At 35.0% G+C, this 23321-nt stretch overlaps 2 protein-coding genes and 1 non-coding gene across 3 annotated transcripts; 2 read left to right on the top strand and 1 right to left on the bottom strand.

The window, feature by feature from the left end:
- Window positions 1-267: 267 nt before the first annotated feature.
- Window positions 268-1002, top strand: gng13a (guanine nucleotide binding protein (G protein), gamma 13a). Its single transcript, XM_067403387.1, has 3 exons — window positions 268-398; window positions 492-589; window positions 849-1002. Exons 2-3 carry the CDS (start codon window positions 492-494, stop codon window positions 952-954), a joined length of 204 nt encoding a protein of 67 aa, XP_067259488.1. The 5' UTR covers window positions 268-398; the 3' UTR covers window positions 955-1002.
- Window positions 1003-1325: 323 nt separating this feature from the next.
- Window positions 1326-20475, bottom strand: chtf18 (CTF18, chromosome transmission fidelity factor 18 homolog (S. cerevisiae)). Its single transcript, XM_067403386.1, has 22 exons — window positions 20297-20475; window positions 18606-18776; window positions 17096-17216; window positions 16469-16694; window positions 16288-16380; window positions 16155-16207; window positions 15124-15265; window positions 14825-15037; window positions 13299-13396; window positions 13086-13209; window positions 12854-12993; window positions 12038-12131; window positions 11851-11949; window positions 11644-11774; window positions 11268-11391; window positions 9603-9827; window positions 8518-8667; window positions 7055-7185; window positions 3667-3811; window positions 2186-2302; window positions 1598-1664; window positions 1326-1466 (listed from the first exon to the last, which is right to left on the bottom strand). The coding sequence occupies exons 1-22, from the start codon at window positions 20382-20384 to the stop codon at window positions 1336-1338; spliced, it is 2883 nt and encodes a 960-aa protein (XP_067259487.1). The 5' UTR covers window positions 20385-20475; the 3' UTR covers window positions 1326-1335.
- A 636-nt stretch (window positions 20476-21111) lies between these two features.
- On the top strand, window positions 21112-21219 carry LOC137033217 (U6 spliceosomal RNA). Its single transcript, XR_010896839.1, has one exon. It is a non-coding gene; the product is annotated as a U6 spliceosomal RNA (small nuclear RNA).
- The last annotated feature ends 2102 nt before the right edge of the window (window positions 21220-23321 follow it).

Genomic DNA, 23321 nt, shown 5'->3' with positions numbered 1-23321 from the left:
TATATATATATATATAAAAACAGGAAGTCTCTTGATAACATCACAACATTTATTCTAAAGTTTATTGTCCCTGGTAAAGACTAGGTAAAGCCAAAAGGGCACTATTTGAGAGTTTTGCATGTGTTTTACATTTATCCAATGAGCTAAACATCCCTCCCATTACAATTCACGGATGTAGAGAGAAAATTTGAGTAACAAAGTAGTTTGAATGCTCCATAACCTCAAAGCCAGGTGTGTGTATAAATCTCCTGCGTGCACACTAGGAATTTACAAAAGGGACAAAAACAGACTCCCTCCTATTCAACAGAATAAAACATTCAAACTCAAGCCATCTGCTGGAGGACTCCTGACAATCCCGTCACTTCACTTCTCAGATACCTAACTCTGAATTCATCACGGTAGGCTGAAACGATTTATTGAATTAAAATGATCTATTATTTACAGATAATTTAGCTTTGAGACTTTATGAAACATGCCGGCTGGTTTTTCAGATGGATGAGCTGGATGAGGTTCAGCTGAAGAACCATGTGGACAGTCTGAAGCAGCAGCTACAGTTTAAAAGAGAGAAAACATCTGTTTCTCTTCCAGAGTGAGTATCTATCTATCTATCTATCTATCTATCTATCTATCTATCTATCTATCTATCTATCTATCTGAATACCAGATAAAAAATTAATCAGTATAATATAGTAATAGTAAATACGTATTTTGATTTGTGAAGCTCCAAGTTTAGTAAATTAAGTAAATACTAAGTCATATGGGCTAACAGAAGTGAAGAATCTCACAACTTACAGAATTTTTGTTGTTGTTGCTATTTTTCTATCTTTCTCTTATCCATATATTTTTAGGTTAACTAAATGGATGGAAGAGAAAATGAATGAGGATCCATTTCTGAATCCAGATGTACTGAAGGACAACCCGTGGGTGGAGTCAAGCAAATGTGTAATAATATAGAGCTGTCAATCATCACTATGGCAACAGGAGTGACTCCACCCATTGTCATGGTTACACTGCCTGACTTTGACTAGGATGGACAGAGATGCAAATGAATTGATTCTGAGTAAATCTGCTTTGTTGTTTACTCTCATCAGGCCATGACATTATAAAAAGAAAGAAATAAGCTGCTGTTACTCAGTGAAAACATGTATTTATAAAAGTGTAAGACAACTATACAATACAATAAAAAGAAACAAAGAGGAACCAGTGCTTTTTGGGGGTTTTTTTGTTGACATTGTAGATGTTTTTTTTTTACTATACAGTACAAGGTTCAGAACATTTTTGATTTTTATGTATTGATTTACAGTGGTAAATTAACATGGGCTTCATCCTCTGTCTTTAAAGTAACTCCCGAATGTAAACGTTTCTGCGCACTGCATTGGACACTCCTTCATTGAAACGAAACCATACATCACTGTTACCCACAGCTTTACCAATGTGCACCACTTCGCCTGCTTTGCCATCTTCACCTGCGGAGAGAAGCGAGATCAGCTCATATTTCACATTTCAGGTTATGCAGAACACATATGCTTTGATTTATTGTACGATTGTGAGAAAAGTATATATAGAATATAGTATAGTATATATAAAGCAAACACACTTGTAGTGGTGGTAACCATAGGCTTCTCCTTGGGTACAATGGCTCGTCCAAAGAAATCCAATTCAGGCTATAACCGTGAGATGGATAAACAAACAAGTCATCATGTGAGAGCACTTTGACCCTGATCCACTATTAACCCAATTAATCTTGGATTATCATGAAGCATAAGTCAAGCATATGTAAAGAGAGACAGTATGAGGACAATCATTTAACATGGTGGCACAGAATCACTGCGAGGGCAAATTTAGTGCAAAAACGAGCATCTTATTCATATACCGTCCCCAGGCTAATTTAACCAGGTGCTTAATGTTCTGGTTTGGCATTACAATTTTGGTCATAATCAATAATCTATAACTAACTGTGCTCATTTGTAAATATTATCTGCATTTTTAACAGGTTAGTTATAGTTGAGTTTCACACAATGCCAGAATGAAGTTGTGAATCACCAATCCCAGCATCGAATTTGTTAAGGAAATATTCAATGGTGCACTGGACTTGAGGGAAATGCAATTTAAAATGGGATTTTTTTGTGGGATGCTTAAAGAACAGAAGTAAAGGATTTAAGGTGGTTTAATATAGATGCTTTACCCTGCTTTCCACCACAGTCTGTTTAACGATGTTCTCCAGCCTCTGCTGATGGTTCCTGCTAGTCTGTTTCTTCACTTCGGTTTTCTTCTCCTCTTGATTCTTATTTACTGCCTCGGTCTAAACACACAGAACAAATACTAAGCAACATGAACAATCCTGTTTACAGCTTTCTATATTGTATAATATATTTTGTTTGGGAGCTGCACATCTGTCCAAGTTTACATAACACACTGGTTAATCAAATATTTAATAGCCTCACTTCTATCTAGTGTGCATGAAGTGGATGAAGTCGAGCTTCAATTACAATATCTAGATTTGTTCGCAAAGATAAGACTGGCACAACTGAAGCTGGACAAAACAGTGAACGCTTTCAAAATCATAATGTTGTAGTCCAACTAAAATCAATTAAGTGCATGTAAACATTCTGTGTCAACACTGCAAATGAGTGGCAGTGTCTATAAATGGGTATTGACTAATTTGCAGGCACAATAAACGCAAGATTAGACAGAATTCAATGCAATATTATAATATATTAATATTTTATCTATCTATCTATGGGCTGTTGATTTAACGCATTAATTTAATTCATTAGTTATGGCCAAAAATAAGGTGTATTTGAGCGTATTTAAAGCACCCGCCCTGCCCCAGACCTGCGTAGGTCATCTGACATTTGATTGATGACGAACCTGAAGCAGGGCAACAACTCACTGTGTGATGTAACCTATAAAATGCAGTTAGAATGGCTTAAAATTTAAGATATAAGGGAAAAATGCCCCTGTATGAGTTGTCGTCTCATATTTATATAATATGATATAGTCAAGCATTAAAAGTGCAAAAGTGATATTAATTTTATACAATAGTTCAATAAAGAAGTTAATATTGTGTTATATTTTAGACAATAGTCTGTTTTTGCTCAATTTTGCAAAAAAAAAAAAAAAAAAATTACCTATAAAGGCCAGAGCAGAACTGTTGTGTCTCCGAGCAACACAGTTTTCTTTTGCGCATTTTTTGCGAATCAATGGGGTGAACTAATGATTCAATGGCCCATACGTAAAGAGAGCCATTTACTTAATTCCTGAATGAATCAGCTGTTTGAATGAATCGAATGAATGAATGACTCAATGACTTACTCATTAAGACATTTACCGCCACCCACTGTTTAAAACATTAAAAGGTACAGTTTATAATTTTATCTTAATTTACTCACCTTCATGGAAGTTGAAGCATAAAAGTTTGTGTAAAAATACATATATTTCTATCTAAAGCTTTTTGTAATGTCTATTTGATGCTTTTCTCATTTAACTCAATAACATTATCTTATGAGGGGAATTTCTCAGCCAAATTTGATGCGATTAATTAGATGAATTAATCGCCACATAGTGTAATTAATTAGATTAAAAATTGTAATCGCTTGACAGCCATAATAGACAGATAATACTGGTTCTAACTGTGCACATCTGTTTACAGTCTTTGTGTTTTACCTTTTGTGGGTTTCGTTTCTGCTGGGCCCTCTCCACCCTCCTCATTCTCTCTAATTCTGTCTCCCTGGCAATCAGCTGCTTGACCTGATAGGTTAGCTGCCTCCGGGGAGGCAAACCCGGAAAGCGCACCACATCTTCTACATTACTGTGGAAATACAGGTCATAAAATTACAGCTGAAAAAAGCATAATATAATATTAGCATAAACCTTTATATAACATATAGAATCTGAACAGGGGACTCTAATGAGGAGGGATATGAAGGAAAATGAAGATGTGATGGTTTAAAGAGTGTAAAGCGGGTGAGATAAATAATCCCTCTTACTCCGAAGGTAAAACACCATTCCAGGAATAAAAGGAAATTAAACAATATGTACAACACACACAAGCAGATGAAACTCCAAAAGCAGGATTAGTTGTGCAGGGTATTCCTGGTCATGTACACAAAGTCATTTCTCTAGTACAGTTGGAGAATGTTCTGTCAAAAAAAATAATAAATTCGGAGCAGAGGTTGTGCATATTATGTTGCACATTCACATTCAAATAAAAAAAGTTTCTCCCTTTCTAGGGAACAGGATAGCGATGAAAGCCTCCCAGGTTATTTCCAGTGTGAAATCAGATGAAATCCAGATACTTCAATATCTCTTGGCAAAATATGCTGCTCGTGTGCCATCGCATCTCACATTAAGTAGTCATAAAAGACGATATATATATGGAAATGCTTGCTGTGTACTGGCATGATTGAAGTTAACACAGTGGGATTATACTGACAAGATGGTCTGTCAAAATATTACAGTAATTATAAACAAAGCAGAGATGTTTCTTCCATTTTCCTCTGATGAAAGCTGAATTATAATGTTGAACCATTGCACCGATGCGGGAAATGCAGTTAGTCATGCAAGATTTGGCTTGGGAATCGTACAATCCTCAGTCCATCTTGTTATTTTCCAGGGTCATGGCTTCAGTGTGATTACTCAGCACTTGTTGGAGTAAAGCTCGATAAGAGATGGCGGGAAGATACAGGAAGGCGTAAACGAGCAGAAGCAGTAACAGGGCGATAAGCAGTGGAATACCCCAGTCAGAGGTGACCAGTGTCTCCTCGCAGCGGGCCTGCAGGAACGACTGCTGCATGATTCTACCACACCAATCAGAGAGAACACAAGCAAATAAATAATCAACTTCAGAAACATGATTATGAAAAAACATGCACAGGGATTTCCCCATCTAATCTAAGCTGTAGTAGGGCTAGATGATATAATACTTAAAGGTTTAGTTGCCTTCAGAATTAAAATTTCCTGGTAATTTTCCTACCCCCATGTCATCCAAGGTGTTCATGTCTTTCTTTCTTCGGTCGAAAAGAAATGAAGGTTTTTAAGGAAAGCATTCCAGGATTTTTCTCCATATAGTGGACTTCAACAGTTACCAACAGGTTGAAGGTCCAAATGTCAGTTTCAGTGCAGCTTCAAAGGGCTTTACACGATCCCAGCTGAGGAATAAGGGTCTTATCTAGCGAAACAATCTGTCATTTTCAAAAAAAATAAAAATGTTTATACTTTGTAAACCACAAATGCTCATCTTGCACTAGCGCTGTGATGTGCCACGCATTACGTAATCACGTTGGAAAGGTAGGCGAATGACGTAGGTGAAAGTTCCATGGTAGGGCAAAAATATTTATCTCATTTTCTCCTCCAACTTCAAAATCATCTGACATCGTCGTTTTACATTATTTTGTAAAGGGCGTTTGACTTAGTCTTTGCACGTTCGCTTTGTAAACACTTGCTCGGAACTTCCACCTACATCACGTGTGACCTTTCCAACGTGATTACAAAATGCATGACACATCACAGAGCTAGTGCAAGATGAGCATTTGTAGTTAAAATTAATATATTTTTTATTTTTTTTAGAAAATGACCAATCATTTCACTAGATAAGACCCTTATTCCCTGTCTGGGATTGTGTAGAGCTCCTTGAAGCTACAATTTGGACCTTCAACCCATTGTTAACTGTTGAAGTCCACTATATGGAGAAAAATCCTGGAATGTTTTCCTCAAAAACCTTAATTTCTTTTTGACTTAAGAAAGAAAGATATAAACATCTCGGATGACTTGAGAGTGAGTAAATTATCAGGACATTTGAATTCTGAAGTGAACTAATCCTTTAATTTTAATTCAGTATCATTTTGTGGGCAATATAAAATTAACTGATGATTTTAGTTTGATTAATTTACACAAAGCAGTTATTTTGAACTTTCAATAAATCATTGAAAAATGTTCACAGAAATCTGTGACATTTTACAGGCTAAAATACATTTAAATATTAGGCAAATATTATGGTTTACTGTTAGATAGATACTATTACATTTAGTGTGTTGTTATATTGCAATATGCATATAAATAAGTGTGCTAATTTAGTGAAAACAACAAAATTTTGTAAATAGTAAGAAATTAATAATAAAGAAATTAACACTTAACGCTACACCCAAGATCTCTATTTTTAAATAAATACATTTCTATTCAAGTAATTATGAAAAACAAATCAACATTGTTTACACAAAAATATTAAGCAGTGTCATGTGACACTGAAAACTGGAGTAATGTCTTCTGAAAATTAAAAAGAATATTTAAAAGTTTAAATGGTAAGCAGTGTTTTAAAATTGTAATAATATTTCAGAAAATTATTGTTTTCACTGTAGTTTTTAAATGCAGCCTTGGTGCGTATCAAAGACATTTAAAAAATAAATAATTCTAATATTAATGCAAAAACTTTAAATAAAACATGAGAAATGCTCAAACTCACAGAGATGCTCTTCTTCAGTTCCAGCTTGAACAGGCTGTCTGAAAACCAATCCAATAGCGCAAATTGTTCCCTTGTTTATCTTATCATTCCTGGTTTTTAATCCACCTTTAGCTCCGTCAAGCAGACTTTCAAAAGGTTCAGCGGCAAGTGCTCAACTTGTGAGTGACGAAAGCTTATTTGTGAACATTTTCAGCATCGCTTCCATCAATCAATGTGAGTGGTAGGACACGGTAAGCCACAGAGAGGATTGCAGGTCTTTTTATATGCATGAGTGATGAACATGTGTCCATGCATGACTTTCAAAGGCAAGTAACAAAAACCTCCAAGCTCAGCTCTCATGTGAGAGAATCGCCAAAGTGAAACAGAGGACGGAGAATAATAAAAAAAAAAGTGGAAGAGGAGGGGATGGAGAGACCGTAATCTAGAGCTGCAGCCTAATCTCTCATAAATCGTGATAAACAGGAATCAGTGCCATGTGTGTTAGTGTGTATTGTTGTGATGTGTGAGTTGCATAACTAAAGTCCTGACAGACAAGCATGGTTATTTGTGTTCATTGAGTCTATAGGTCAGGTTTGTGTATATGCATTTACTCACGGCTCCAGCACATAAGTGTACTGTCCCTCGGGTGTGCGGTCCTGTCTGTAGGTCAGGTTGTAGTTGATCATGGTATCAATCAAATCGTAAAGCTGCTGCTTCTCCCTGGTGCTGTAAAGCTGAGGGTTGACCTGTAATAAAGACATCAAGTCTCTAATTTGAGCAAAAATATTCAAATGTAAAATAACTGTTTACTATTTAAATACTATTTATGCTTTTATAAATAGAAAGTTTAAAAGAACAGCATTTATTTGGATTAGAAATCTTGGTTTCACTTTATTTTAGGTGATGTAGTAACATTGTACTCAAGTACTGAGTAATATTAACTACATGTTCTTACTATAGAGTTATGGTTAGGGATTGGTTTAGGGTTAGTTACTTGTTTTGTTTGTTTATTTAGTTTTTACGCCATGTTAGCATCATGGCTATTTACACGGCAAAAAAAGTTCAGTTTCATCCATAAAATTTACATTATATAAAACGTTTCAACTTAACATAAGATAGAAAATCTAAAATACGTTCAGGTGATACATTTTCAAACATATGGTTAGTTACTAGTAATTATGCATAATTTACTGTTATTACTATAGTAATTACATGAAGTAACATGTAACTATGTCACCGAAATCTTTTGTAATATTTTAATAAACATCTTTACTTGTCACTTTTTAGTAGAAATAGAAAAAACTAATCTGACCCTAAACTTTTGAGCCCCAAACTTACACCATGTCCTAACCTGAAGCGATGCCCCAACACGCAATAAAATATCTTTTCCTTATCAATCAAGTCTAACCAGCCACAACGCTGATACCATACACACCGAGCGACAGGGGACTGTATTTTAGAGAGGGTTTCCATTTCTGTGATGTGCGGCTGGAACAACAACATACAAAGTATGACGATAATAATCTCAGGTACTGATCATGTGCTTTATTTAATGTTAAAAGAACTTAATGTGAGTGTGAATGTAATTTATAACCATACTGAAAGCAACAATGGAGAATTCACATCAGCTCTTGAAAATGATTTAAAGGAAACAATAACATTCAAACTGAAGAAACAAGTATATTGTATGACAAAGATTGTATCAGACACTGTATGTATTTTAATAATGGTTAATTATGTGCTTATGAATTTCACTGCAAGTGAAGTGCACTTGCAGAGAGAGCTCCGCCCATGCGCTCTTCTGATTGGTCGTGATTTTTAAGTTATTTTGTCGTGTCTTATAGTCATGTTGCATCTAGTGTGGAAAAATTGCTTGTCGCTGGAATCTTGTCACGTCTGGTTATAATGCAAAATTACAAAGGGAGCATAAGGACACTACTTTTTGTGTGAACCAGCGTTCACTGCTATGATACTAAGTTGGCAGCTCATTAGGGTTTAGAACCTACTTGCAATTTATTTAGTATAATATTGTTGTTACATTGTTAGCTTGTTTGCACACAGATGTTAAAATGACTCACCGGCCGCAGTTTGGGGGAGATGAGCTCCACGAGAAGGCTGAGGATGTCCAAACAGAGACTACTCATGCAAACACGGCTCTGTATGGCAGGTGGGATGTCATTCAGCATGGCAAGGAGCGCATTCTTGGTCTGCTGAGCTTTAGTGAAAGCCTAGAAACAAATTTAAGACTTTCATTTTACACTGAAAAGGATAAATGCTGAAGATTATTATAATTATTATATTAAAGCATGTCAGCATAACTGATATCAGCAATCCCAAATACATAAAATAATTTACGGCCAGAGAGTGTTTCTGATTGGCTAGTTGTCTGAGTGGCCTTAAAGGTGTGAGCCATTCCTCTCTTTTGTGTTTTATTACCTAGAACATTTGAGTTTCTGACACGTGTTTGAATGTTTGGGTTTGTGGTTGAAGCTAGCAAAAATGGCACAAATTAGCAAACCCACCTCTTTTCATATAATCAAGTCAACACCAATCATGGTACATGTGGAATACAGTTTGATTTTGCATAAAAATACACAACTGTTCAAAAGTCTGGGGTCATTAAGATTTGTAAAATTTTTAAAGAAGTGTATTTTATACCAATGCAGCAAAAATAGATCAAAAATACAGTAAAAACAGGAATTTTATTAAATATTATTACAATTTAAAATAACTGTTTTCTATTTTAATATATTTAAAAATGTAATTTATACTTGTGAAGATAAAGCAGAATTTTCAGCACCATTACTCCAGTCTTCAGTGTCACATGATCCTTCAGAAAGTGTTTATCCTTGAAGAATAAAAGTATTAATATCTAAAAAAACAATCTTTTTTTTTTTAAAAATTAAAAATAACAGACCCCAAACTTTTGAATTTTCTCTAATATCAAATAACACTTGAAAAACAGATGTTCAGTGGCATAAATGCAGTCATAGTGAAGGGAGACACATGATCACTGTGTTTTGAGGCATTATGGTTGTATGTGTAACTGGGACAGTGCTTTCATTTGATGAAAGGTATAAAGGGAATGACAGGACACTAGGGTATTAAGGATAAGGGCAGAAAGACAGTTTGCAGTGTCACCAATTCTATTGCATTCTCTCACCTCATAGTGGCTGTGTGGATAATTGATGCGTGGCACAGAGTTTGCGGCATATAGGTGGTGGAAAGCAGCGGGCAGGAACGGGAAGTAGCGCATGAGCGAGTAGTTTTGCCCATGTAGCACACACTCATTCAGCAGGTCAGAAAAACACAACCAGTCAAGACCCATGCACACACCCAACATCCCAGGGTCCTTCAGCTTCATATTGAGGAAGTTATCATACAAGCCCTACAGAACAGAGAGAGTGTAAATCATTTTGCCAGAAATATCACTCTTTTGTAGAGGTTAAACAGATGCTGTCTAAGCCATTAAACATCAATCAACAAAACACAGCTTTAAAGGGATAGTTCACCCAAAACTGAAAATTTGATGTTTATCTGCTTACCCCCAGGGCATCCAAGATGTAGGTGACTTTGTTTCTTCAGTAGAACACAAATTATGATTTTTAACTGCAACCGTTGATGTCTGTCAGTCAAATAATGCGAGTGAATGGGAACTCTATCAATAAGAGTAAAAAAAACTTGCATAGACAAATCCAAATTAAACCCTGCGGCTCGTGACGACACATTGATGTCCTAAGACACGAAACGATCGGTTTGTGCGAGAAACCGAACAGTATTTATATCTTTTTTTTACCTCTAATACACCACTATGTCCAACTGCGTTCAGCAATCGCTTAGTGAGGTCTGATCGCGCTCTGACAACGACAGTGATGTCTAGCACTCATTGAAGTATAAGTGCGAGACATTACTGCCGTTGTCAGAGCGCACAAACCGATCGTTTCGTGTCTTAGGACATCAATGTGTCGTCACGAGCCGCAGGGTTTAATTTGGATTTGTCTATGCAAGTTTTACTTGCTCTTATAGTAGAAGTTCCCATCCACTCCCATCATTCGACTGATAGACGGCAGAGGTTGCAGTTAAAAATCATCATTTGTGTTCAACTGAAGAAACAAAGTCACCTACATCTTGGATGCCCTGGGGGTAAGCAGATAAACATCAAATTTTCAGTTTTGGGTGAACTATCCCTTTAACAAAGATTAATCACTGTAGTTTTATTTTACATTTAAGTTTAATTATAACATGTCCGTACATGAATACACAACAGTTAGACTTTACTTTATTTGTAACTTTGTTATATTATATTTATTTATGCTTGTAATTAGTCTGTTTTATCCTATTTTTGTACTGACTGTTCACTTGCCTTTAATGATGTTTGAACTTTATTAGTTAGGCTAGTAGTTTTTGCTGTGGTATCGAAGTACTTAAAGTGTGCTTTAAGGAATACTGTAAATGGAAAGCAAAACCATGAACAGCGATTTTGTGATCCGTTGATTTACTGCTACACTTTTGAATGGATTTTTGTAGGATATTTAAAGAAACAATAAAAGCAAAAACACACTTTAAGTAAAAAAAGTTTCTGAGGTTTTAAATGCTAAAACATCATATATATGGTTCAATACAAAATTACACTTTCTGGTTGTCAAACATTTTAGGAACATGGCTATATTTAATGTGATGAAATACTCTGACATTTTGTTATATTAAGCAAACAAATTCATTTTTATAAGTGTGATTTATGTGTCCAGATATTTTTGGGGCCACTGTTCGAATATGAAAATCTATTTAAAAGGAGCCCAAAGGGCGCAGAACGTCGAGCTCTAGTTACCTGAGTGAGTTTCTCATGCTCTCCATTTGATGAGACCAAATGTAAGATGTGCTGAATCCTTTGTGCACCATCTTTAGGTCCAGCTTCATCAAAACCACCAAAAGGATCTCCACCAATCCGCTTCCTAAATCACAACACCATCAAAAAATGAAGAATGCAGTAGTCACTGGCACAGTGATCGAGTTAAAAATGATTTTCAGGTCACATTTTAACCCAAAAATCAGATAAAATAAATACTATTTTAGTTAAAAAAAAAAAGACAAAAAATCCTAAATATATATGCTTTTATTTCATTGCCCACACTGAAAAGCTATTAAGGGGAGGGCTGAGTGAAAAGACCATGTGCTTGAGCATGGCATATTGTGTTTTAGAGTACCTTTTCAGTCGAGGAAGCTGAAAGATTTCCTGCCAAACTGAGAAGAGTCCCTTGTTTTGATCTTTCAATCCCACACACATGGAACTGACGCTGCGCTGATCCAAGTGCTTCTGCCCACGACTGTGTAAAAACTGCACACACACACTTAATTAAACAAACCCTTATTTTAATTCTGACAAGTTTTAAAAAGGCACACATCTTTCTCACCTGTAATGTGTTGATGCAAGAACGGATATCATTGTCAGTTTTCTCACACAACGCCATCAGAGTGCCTGTATCTGCTTTCATGCCCTGACGCCGTGTGATCTACACAAAAAAACAAAAGTTTGCATGAGTCTATACATCCATGTGTTTATGAAATCAACTTGTAGACATGTGAGTGCATGTGTGTCACCTCTGCCAGTCTTTGAGCTAAGCGGGAGGGCAGAGTCTGTGGAAAGGACAATAGGAAAGCTTGCTGTCTCAGCGGCCTCAGAGCTGGAACATAACTGACAAAAGTACGGGTAAATGGGTTACATATTTTGTATTGATTTTTCCAGTGCTAATGTATATTGTGAAGGTGATGCACTATGATAATTTAATGGGTAACACTTTACAAAAAGGTTTAATTTGTTAACCATTAGTTAACTACATTAGTTAATGTGAACTAACAATGAACAATACGGCATATATTAATCTTAGTTAATCTCAACATTTACTAATACATTTTTAGGGTCAAATGTATCCATTAACATTAGTTTATGCACATACTTACTTAAAAAGGTTAATAAATGCTGTTAGAATATATTGCTTATTGGGTAACACTTTATTTTACAGTGTTATTGTTAGATATGTCACATGTATTTACTGTAGTAATAAATAGAAATTATGCATAATTATGTGCAATTAACCCTAAACCAAACCCTCATCCTAACCCTAACCCTATAGTAAGGGCATGTAGTTCATTGTCATTACTCAGAAATTAAATGTATAATTACACTGTAATACGGACACCTTAAAATAAAGTGTAACTGCTTATTGTTAGTTCATGTTAATTAATACACTAACTAATGTTAACAAATGAGACCTTATTGTAAAGTGTTACCAATGAATGTTCAGAAATTTAGTTGGATAATATTTTGTATGTTTTCTGAAAGCTTAATAGTACACTGGGAAAATAAGCAGAAATTCAAATGTTTTAAATCCAACCAAAACAAAACATAAGATTTACAGGTCATTGCAGATGCAGATGATTGGTCTGAGCAGCACAGATTGCTTCTTCTTCTTCTTTTTCAAGGCATTAACACCTGACTCCTCTCCATCTCGGCTATCCTTCCGGTTCAGAGTGGCCAATAAAATATTAATGGCAGCCTGATTCAAAAAGAAAACAAAAAGTGAGAAACAGCTACAATTTGACAAGCTGTTGATTAACAATAACCAATAAAGCTGAGAGCAGATCTTACAGCAGGCGCCCCGTCAATTTCATCTATAATAAGGCAGTTGGGCTTTTCATTGGCTCCCAGGACTGACTTCATCTGTGTGGCGGTATCAATGCGTTTCTGGAAGAGCTCTGCGCTGCGGTCATCACTGAGAAGAGATCAGCGCTATTAGATTGTGAGTGTCCACATTTATATGTGCATATTTCTATTTCAAGATTGGTTAGCATCTGGGCTTACCTAGCGTTGATTTCTACTACATTGTAACCAGCATGCTTTGCGATAATGTGTGCTAGCGTGGTTTTCCCCAGTCCAGGAGGACCTGATAATAGTGCCACCTGTGTAGTATGATACATACAGTTAAAGGTGCACTAGAATCAAAAATTTAATTTACCTTGGCATAGTTGAATAACAAGAGTTCAGTACATGGAAATGACATACAGTGAGTTTCAAACTCCGTTGCTTCCTCCTTATGTAAATCTCATTTGTTTAAAAGACTTCCGGAAAACAGGTGAATCTCAATATAACACCGACTGTTACGTAACAGTCGGGATCATTAATATGTACGCCCCCAATATTTGCATATGCCAGCCCATGTTCAAGGCATTACACAAGGGTAAAACATCTGGATCTGTGCAGAGCTGAATCAACGGACGAGGTAAGCAAGCAAGGACAACAGCGAAAAATGGCAGATGGAGCGATAATAACTAACATGATCCATGATATCATGATATTTTTAGTGACATTTGTAAATTGTCTTTCTAAATGTTTCGTTAGCATGGGAGCACAAGATTTAAAGGGGCCGCAGCCTGAATCGGTGCATAGTTAATGATGCCTCGAAATAGGCAAAAAAAATGTATTAAAAAACTTAATTTAAAAATTAATAAAAAAAATGGGGTATTTTGAGCTGAAACTTCACAGACGCATTCAAGGGACACCTTACACTTATATTACATCTTGTGAAAGAACGTTCTAGGGCACCTTTAAACTATACACTGAACATGTTAAAAAATAAAAATTGCACACACTGTAGCATTACATTCACTACTTGGTCAGACCATGTGTCATGTAGCTTGTGTTAAAGGGACAGTTCACCCAAAAATGAAAATTCTGCCATCATTTACCAAACAGTTGATGGACCCCTTTGACTTCCATAGTATGGAAAAAAATACTATTGTCAATGTCAGTGGAGCTCATCAACTGTTTGTTTACCCATATTCTTCATAATATCTTCTTTTGTGTTCAGCAGAGGAAAGAAATTCATATAGGTTTGAAACAACTTGAAGGGTGAGTAAATGACAGAATTTTTTATTTTTGGGTGAACTATCCTTTTAATATTTAATAATAAAAAACATCTGTTAAATGTCAAGCCAACATGGTCATTTGTCAAATTTAGCAAGCGAAATTCAAATTTTACAATATTTTTCTAAATAAGTTTTTTGTTTACAAAAAATAAAAGACAAAAAATATTTTTTTTACATATTCATGGGCTAATAAATACATTCTTATAATTAAATATAAAAATAAATCTAACAAAAAATATATATTTTTATATTATAGCCTCTTACACAATTAAAAATGTAAACAAATAAATCTAAACTAAAATAAATAAATCTAACAAATATATAAATAGAAAAACTTAAATCTAACACTTAAAAATAAATGTAAATGTTAATCTCAAGTACAAATATAAAAAGGTTAATTTATATAAATCTAAACCTTATATAAATATAACAAATTTGGTGTGATTGTTCAGTTTTACTCACCTTAAATTTAGGTCTTTTGTACTGGTCTAGCTCAGCCTCTAGTATCTCTTCTGTCATTTGAGACTTGGTTTTGAAACGCTGGGACTGGTTTTGGTTTTGAGCATTTGTAAAATTCGATCTGACGTCTACAGGGGCCGGACGGGGTTTTCTTTCTCGCCCGAAGACCACAGTGTCCCAGAGCTTCAGCCACTTCAGCAGACAGCGGTTAGTGAACTATAGAGATAGAGAGACATTGTAAAGAATTACAAGGCAAATGCCTGCCAATGATAAGTTTTCAAGTGACCGTGTCTATGGCTCACATCATCACTCAGCAGATCAGTGTAGTGCTGTGGCGAAAACTGATCCACCCACAGCCGCGAGGATGAGCCTTCATCTTCCCCACTATCACCATCCACACCAGAGTCTGCCTGCTCTTCTGCAATAAGCTCTGGATCGATACCACTAAAAAGTAATATCAGAGTTAATATATGAAGAGAATAAGGGTGTGCGATATCACGATTTTTAATCATGGATGATTAAAATGTCTCCAGGATCTGCTTTTAAAGAAATATCCTAGTATTATGCTACAGTGCATTCTATGATTTGAAGTTCTGGCCCCTCCGTCCCAACATACTGTACAACACAACGTACATTCACATGTTAACACACACTCACATGTCATTGCAGTTATTCACAATCAGAAAAGTTTATTATTTGCATGCGTTTTAAAGCCTTGCCGGTTAAACATTTTAAAATCGCACCCTATCCTTTTCTGACGTGCACTTTTCTGAGCATGTAAATGTGTGCGCACACTAGAAGCCTGTCAAACAGCGTGCCAGTACTGAACTATGCCATCTTTCACATCTTATTGTGCTTAATCTGTCAAATACACACAAGGTTTACATAAACACAGTCAATTATGTCTTAAAGGGTTAGTTCACCCAAAAATGAAATTTCTGTCATTACGTCCTCATCCTCATGTCGTCCCAAACCTGTAAGACCTCCGTTCATCTTCGGAACACAAATTAAGATATTTTTGATGAAATCCGAGGGAATCTGAACTTTGGCCTAAATGGTCTGTCATTCTTTTTTCTTTTATATTTTGTTACCTTGTAAAGCTACATTTTTTAAAATAGGGAAATTAGTTTGGCTGTACTGCTCAGTCACTTGCAAAATAGCAAAACAAATAGTAAAACATCAAAATGGAGAAAAACATGATAAAATTGTAAATTTCCTGAAAAACGTCGTGATATGATATATTTGCAATATCTCCCACCCCTAGTAGAGAGGTACAAGAGACTAGAGTAAATAATTGACAAGTACAATCCACACAAAACTGCTGTGTACGCACCTATTCATAAGTTCTGTCAATCTTTGGGATTCCTCCACCACTTGTCGATGCCGCTGAAAAACAAAACCATTTTAGACAGATTTCCCCCATAACATTCATTTAGTTTTCTCTGTATGTTCACACATATTCTTACTCTCTCTGCAATTTGTTCTTTCAGCACTTCTATTGGAACCGCTAGCAGTCCTAGTCCATTCAGTGAGTTACGGAAGGCTCTTGGGTCTGGTGCCTGAGAAAAAGGATAAGAAAAATCAATAATCTTCACACATTGTGCTCCTGCAAGTAGTAAAGTAAAATTTTTTGGTGGGGTCCAAAACCTTCTCCTCATCCTCTTTCTTGTTGAGGTAGACTCTGTTTCCCATGGAGTCTGTGACTGTGATGTAATCTCCGATTGCAGGGGGCCGTTTCTGGACATGACGTCTAGCTGAGGTAACCCGCTTTGGTGACTCCTGTAATGCTGCCAGTCCACTGATATCTAACACGTTGGTTGTTATTTTTGTGGCTGCTGGTCTTTCTGGACTTAGGGACAGGGAAACTGCAGGTCTGTAAAAAGATTAAAAAAATAAAAATAACACTTTAGATGAGGGTCCAATTCTCACTATTAACCGACTACAGCTTTTGCCTCAATAAACTCCTAATTACTGCTTATTAATAGTTAGTAAGGTAGCTGTTAAGTTTAGGCATTGGGTAGGATTAAGGGAAGTAGAATATAGTCATGCAGAATAAGGTATTAATATCTGCTTTATAAGTACCAATAGCCAGCCAATATCCTAGTAATATGCATGCTAATAAGTAACTAGTTAACAATGAGAATTGGACCCTACACTAAAGTGTTACCAAAAAAATCATACTTAAATGTCAACAACCAATGGTTGTAATGTTATGAAGTGAAATGTGTCCCATGCAGCAGCACAGATTAAACTGTGATGTGCATAAACTTTTACCCATCTCTCACTCGTCTGTCGTAAACCTCTGGGGAAGAAGGAGGCGTGATGTCATCATTGTGTTCAACACCAAACTGGAGCTTTTTTGCCACATCTTGTCTTCTTTTCTTGGGTTTAGGAGCTGTGAGAAACCAGAAACACCATTAGACACACTGCAATACTTTTATACACTCACTTCACAAAGTGTACACTACCCTACACCAGGGCTGGGCGATATATCGTATGAGATTGTCACGCGCATTTCATCAGTAAAGCCGGAGAATTCATTATCGAAGGCGATTCATCTGCGATATTGAACACGATATTGCGTGGCTTGTCAGTGATCTACGGCTTTGTCTATTAAATGCCGCTCCATTTGAAAGCAGGTGATAGCGATTTAACGGCAATCAGGGAACCGGCTTTACTGACGAAATGCGCGTGACAATCTCATGCGATATCTCGCCCAACCCTACCCTACACAAGTTTGGAATCAGTAAAGTTTTTTTTTTAAGTAATTCATACTTTTATTCAGCATTAGATCAATCAAAAGTGACAGAAAAAAATGTTTATAATGTAACAAAGACTTATATTTCATATACTTTTCTACTTTCTATTCATCAAATAACCCTGAAAAACATATCGTGGTTTCCACAAAACATATTAAGCAGTGAAACTGTTTTCAACATTGATCTAATTGGAAATATTTCTTGAGCATCACATCAGCACATTAGAATGAGTTCTGAAGGATCATGTGACACTGAAGACTGGAGTAATGATGCTGAAAATGCAGCTTTGCCAACACAGGAATAAATTACATCTTAAAATATAATGAAGTAGAAAACTGTTATTTTAAATTGTAATAATATCTCACAATATTACTGTTTTTACTGAGTTTTAGATCAAAGATCAAGCAGCTTTGGTGTGCAGAAGAGACTTCTATCAAAACTATGAAAATAAATCTTACTGACCCCAAACTTTTAAACTTGTATCTCTGTTATGTACGGAAGAGGATGAGGGCCAAGCAATAATAAAAAAAATAAAACCATCTCGAGATTAAAGTTGTTAAATTACGAGAAAAATATTGTTAAATTTCGATAAAAAAGTTGAGATAAAATGTTGAGAATAAAGTCATTAAATGTTGAGAATAAAGTCATTAAATTACGAGAAAAAAGTTGTTAAATTACGAGAACAAATTTGTTAAATTATGAGAAAAATATCGTTAAATTTCGAGAAAAAAGTTGAGATAAAATGTTGATGATAAACTCATTAAATTATGAGAAAAAAGTTGTTAAATTATGAGAACAAATTCGTAATTTAACGAGTTTATTCTCAATATTTTATCTTGACTTTTTTCTCTAAATTTAACGAGTTTTTTCTCGTAATTTAACGAGTTTATTCTCAACATTTTATCTCGACTTTTTCCTCAAAAATTAACAACTTTAATCTTATTTTTTTATTATGGCTTGGCCCTAATCCTCTTCCGTAGTTATGGGGATGAGAAAAGTGAGAAAATTCAATATAATGTACTGACTCAGGGATTCCTCCTCCTCCTCATATACTAGAGGTGAGATGCTCTCGGGATGCTGGTTATTTACTGATTTACTCAATGGCACGTCACCGGACACAATGGCTTCCTCGAACGTCTGTGGGATCATCTTCTTACTGCGGAACTCAGACACTTTTGCAGATGATGAAAGCTCACCTATACACACAGAAACATACATTCAAAATTAACAGTTTTAGTGTTTTTAGTTTAATTTTATGTTGTTTTTTTTAAATACACAATAAAGCTTAATTTATTCTTAAGATATATTGAGCAATGTTGTAGTTAAAGGGTTAGTTCACCCGAAAATGAAAATAATGTCCTTTATTACTCACCCTCATGTCGTTGCACACCAGTAAAACCTTCATTAATCTTCGGAACACAAATTAAGATATTTTTGTTGAAATCCGATGACTCTGTGAGGCCTCCATAGCCAGCAATGACATTTCCTCTCTCAAGATCCAAAAAGGTACTAAAAACACATCTAAATCAGTTCATGTGAGTACAGTGGTTCAATATAAAGCGACGTCAATATTTTTGGTGCACCAAAAAAACTAAATAACGATCTATATAGTGATGACCGGTTTCAAAACACTGCTTCATTAAGCTTCAGAGCATTATGAAACTTTTGTGTCAAATCATGATTCGGATCGCGTGTCAAACTGCCAACGGCTGAAATCACGTGACTTTGGTGCTCCGAACCGCTGATTTGACACAAAAGATTCATAACGCTCCGAAGTTTCCTGAAGCAGTGTTTTGAAATCGCCCATCAATATATAAGTCGTTATTTTGTTTTTTTTGGCGCACCAAAAATATTCTCGTTGCTTTATAATATTAATATTGAACCACTGTACTCACATGAACTGATTTAGATATGTTTTAGTACATTAATGGATCTTGAGAGAGGAAATGCCATTGCTGGCTATGGAGGCCTCACTGAGCCATCGGATTTCAACAAAAATATCTTAATTTGTGTTCCGAAGATGAAAAAAGGCATGAAGGTGAGTAATAAATGACATTATTTTAATTTTTGAGTGAACTTCAAACTAGTTAGAATGGGTATAAACAAATTACTGTATGGTAATATTTTACAGCAGAAATGTTCATATTCCATATATATGTGCGTTTTTATTTTTTTATACATAATTAACTGGGAAAAAAAAAAGATTTCTTTTGACACATAAATATGTTGCTACCAAAATGCCTCTTTTTGTAGTGCGAACACAAAAATAATGTCAATGGAAGTACAAATTTACTGGCTTAAAACAAAGGTCCTATATGTACCAATGTTTGTCAGCAAAAACAATCAATGTATCACTTCAGGAGCTGTTACCTTTAGGCTGAATAAAAAACTTAGCCATAGCCATACAAATGGTGCATAAATTATGTCATGATCCTGAATCATTTTCTGACACTAACCAAGAGCAATGTTTAACTTTCTTGGTTCCCTGAACAAAAAGTATTGTGGCAATCCCATGATACAGTGCTTTCTTAATATTAATATATGTAATGGCACTGAATATTTACCATATTTATGTACCATATTAGTATTATTCAAAGAATACCGTGATATAACTGTATGCTATATGTTAGTGTTATGTTTATTAACTAGCTTTAAATACAGTCAGTCAGCCATTATGCCATCTGGGAGCAGACATGAACATATCTTTCTAACTTACGATCCATTTCAGCCATGACTTCCAATTCATCCGCAAACTGTTGTTCAAAATCATCTTCAATCCCGTACATTTCGTCATATTCGTCCATGTTTACGGCCTCTTGTCTGTTTTGACACGAAATTTACAGCAAATGTGACATTAGAATAAACAAGTGGCAAAGCGTACATGAACGGACAACAGAAATTTTCGCGCAAAATTTTTGTGCACGTAAGTGTATTTCCGGTTCCATTGTAAATCCTACATCCGCTCTATAAAAGTCCTGGATGGCCAGCATTTATATACAGGCTACTGATAAAATATAATAAACGAGAAAGAATTAAACAGTTTATCACTGATATGGAATGAGAAAATAGCATGATTACAAAGTTGAACGGTCAATTTTACAATAGTTCAAAATAAGAGACGTGATCGAATTAATATAAAAAATAATTTGGTTTTCTAAATATCGTATGCACTAAACAATGATATAACTACATAAAAACAACAACTTATTCATTTTTAATTTGACAATTCCCTGATATTCCCCGTCCAACACTGAGGGGGCGGGGCATTACGTCAACAAGAAGGCCAATCATTCCGCAAGAACGCAAGGATTTTGCATATGTTCCAGAATGATTATTACAACAGTAGTGAAGTTTGTAGTATTTTTAAATATGCTCAAGATTTCTCATAAACAACTCTACGACATAACCAACTTGTTGTGTAATTGTTAAGTATAAATTATGCTTAATTTCGTCTTCACATTTTGACTACCGTCAAGTGCATTAACACCCATTATCGGAGCTATTAATTAAGGCGTTCCTCATTTAATTATTGTGCTGTCTCGGCAGCACATGTACTAAAATTGGAACGATACAGAGAAGATTAGCATGGTTCCCCTGCGCAAGGATGACACGCACAATCGTGAAGCGTTTCCAATTTTTGTTGTTTATATACTTACAGTCTAAATGTTCTCAATGATTTCAAATTTTTTTTCCATTGTCATAGATACTGTCATAAAGCTCATTAACTACAAAAGCAATGAAATTAGGAGCGATTTGATAGCTTGTTTGTGGTTTTAAGACAAAAGTATTAACAATTTTTTATATTAGTGCAATATAAGCAGTTATTTTGTTTGATAATATCTCGCATTTTAACGAGTAGTATAAAAATATGTAGCTGTCTTGAGTTTAAATTGTTTCAATTTAGTGGCCTTCACATTAAAAATCATACACAAGGGGGCAGCAAAGTTCGTCGGATATGAGTATATTTTCAGCAATTTTAAAGGATTAGTTCACTTTCAAATTAAAATTTCCTGATAATTTACTCATCAAAGATATTCATGTCTTTCTTTCTTCAGTTCGACCTTACTTTCGACTGTTATGATTGAAATACGCTACCTATGATTAACGATTTTTTTTAAATCATCCACTAAATTATCATCAAATTATTAAAACACACTGCTGTTAGTAAAACACATTAAATTGATTTAATGCCTACATAATATTTTAATAATAAAAATAATATTTTTATTAATGTAATATAATTTCATTTCTTTTATTCATCTATATAATAATGTTCCCCTACATTTTAGTAGGTTGTATTCAAGTAGTGAAGAAAAAAAAAAAAGGTTAAAAAAATTCGATTTTGGGAAATAGTGCTTCAGCAAGTGTAAATCGAATGTACACTCGAAATCAGAGAGAATTGTGGGTATAAAGTAGTGAACGAATGTAGGGAATGAAGTCGTTCACTCAGAATTCGGAAAATGGCTACAACTACTACAAAATGGCTGGCACCCGATATAGTGGACTATATAGTGGATAGGGAGCGGTTTGAACTGCTCTTCTTCTTCTTCTCTATTAGAATTCCAGCAGTATAGACACTGCTAAGTGTATTACTGCCCTCCACAGGTCAGAGTTTGAACTAATTGTTATATACTTGCTCTAGCATATTGTATATGACAATTTAGTTCAAAACTTTGACCTGTGGAGGGCAGTAATAGACTTAGCAGTGTCTACACTGCTGGAATTCAAATAGAGAAGAAGAAGAAAAGATGGTTTATGGTTAAAACGTATACAATTTTAATTTTGTTTTTAGAAAATGAGTGATGGTTTCTCTAGATAAGACCCTTATTCCTCATCTGGGATCATGTACAACGCTTTGAAGCTGCACTGAAACTGTAATTTTGACCTTCAACCATTTGGACTCCACTGAAGTCCACTATAAGGAGAAAAATCCTGGAATTTTTTTATCAAAAACCTTAATTTCTTTTCGACTGAAGAAAGAAGGACATGAACATCTTGGATGACATGGGGGTGAGTAAATTATCCGGAAATTTTAATTTGAAAGTGAACTAATCCTTTAAGGCAATTTGTCAAATTTTATTAAAACACATTTAAGTATTTTAAAAGTTTTACATGTTGTAATTACAGAATTTGTTGGTCATAATAATAGTTTTATATTTTGTATGTTAGCCTACCTTTTTTTACATCCTTGTTTTAATTAATTGTTTTATAAGTGTTTTACTGTTTAATGTTCCATTAAGGTATAAATTATATACAAATTATGTATGTGTCTATACAGAAATCATATATAAATTATTATTATTACTTAATATAGCTCTAGGTTGCATTGAATTCAGTTTTATGTTACCAGTATCTCTATTATTCTTATGCTTTAAATGATAAAATTGAGAAAACAGACTAAACAAAATATGTCATACATGTTCCATGTTCTTAATTCTATACATGAGGTAATAAACATTGTTAGGTCCGATTGCACTAAAATTGCATAAAATAAAACGATCAATACTTTTCTTTTGCCCACTTAATAAGCAGAGAGAATATTCTATGTTGAACTTCGAAAGGAAAAGAAAAAGTAGACAGAAGAGGCCTGTTGTCATCAATTGTCAGGGCCAAACTGTTATTGTTCCACGTGTTTTAAAGTGACATCCAGTTTTCTCGAAACTCCGCCTTTCAGCTGACCGCAGCGAGACGCCATTGGTCAAACGCGCTGTCAATCAAACAAACATGGCCGTGCCTTCTAG

The sequence above is a fragment of the Chanodichthys erythropterus genome, chromosome 12, assembly GCF_024489055.1.
Source record: "Chanodichthys erythropterus isolate Z2021 chromosome 12, ASM2448905v1, whole genome shotgun sequence".
Lineage (NCBI taxonomy): Eukaryota > Metazoa > Chordata > Actinopteri > Cypriniformes > Xenocyprididae > Chanodichthys > Chanodichthys erythropterus.
The sequence above is the reverse complement of the archived record's forward strand: the minus strand, read 5'-3'. Positions and strand labels throughout refer to the sequence as shown.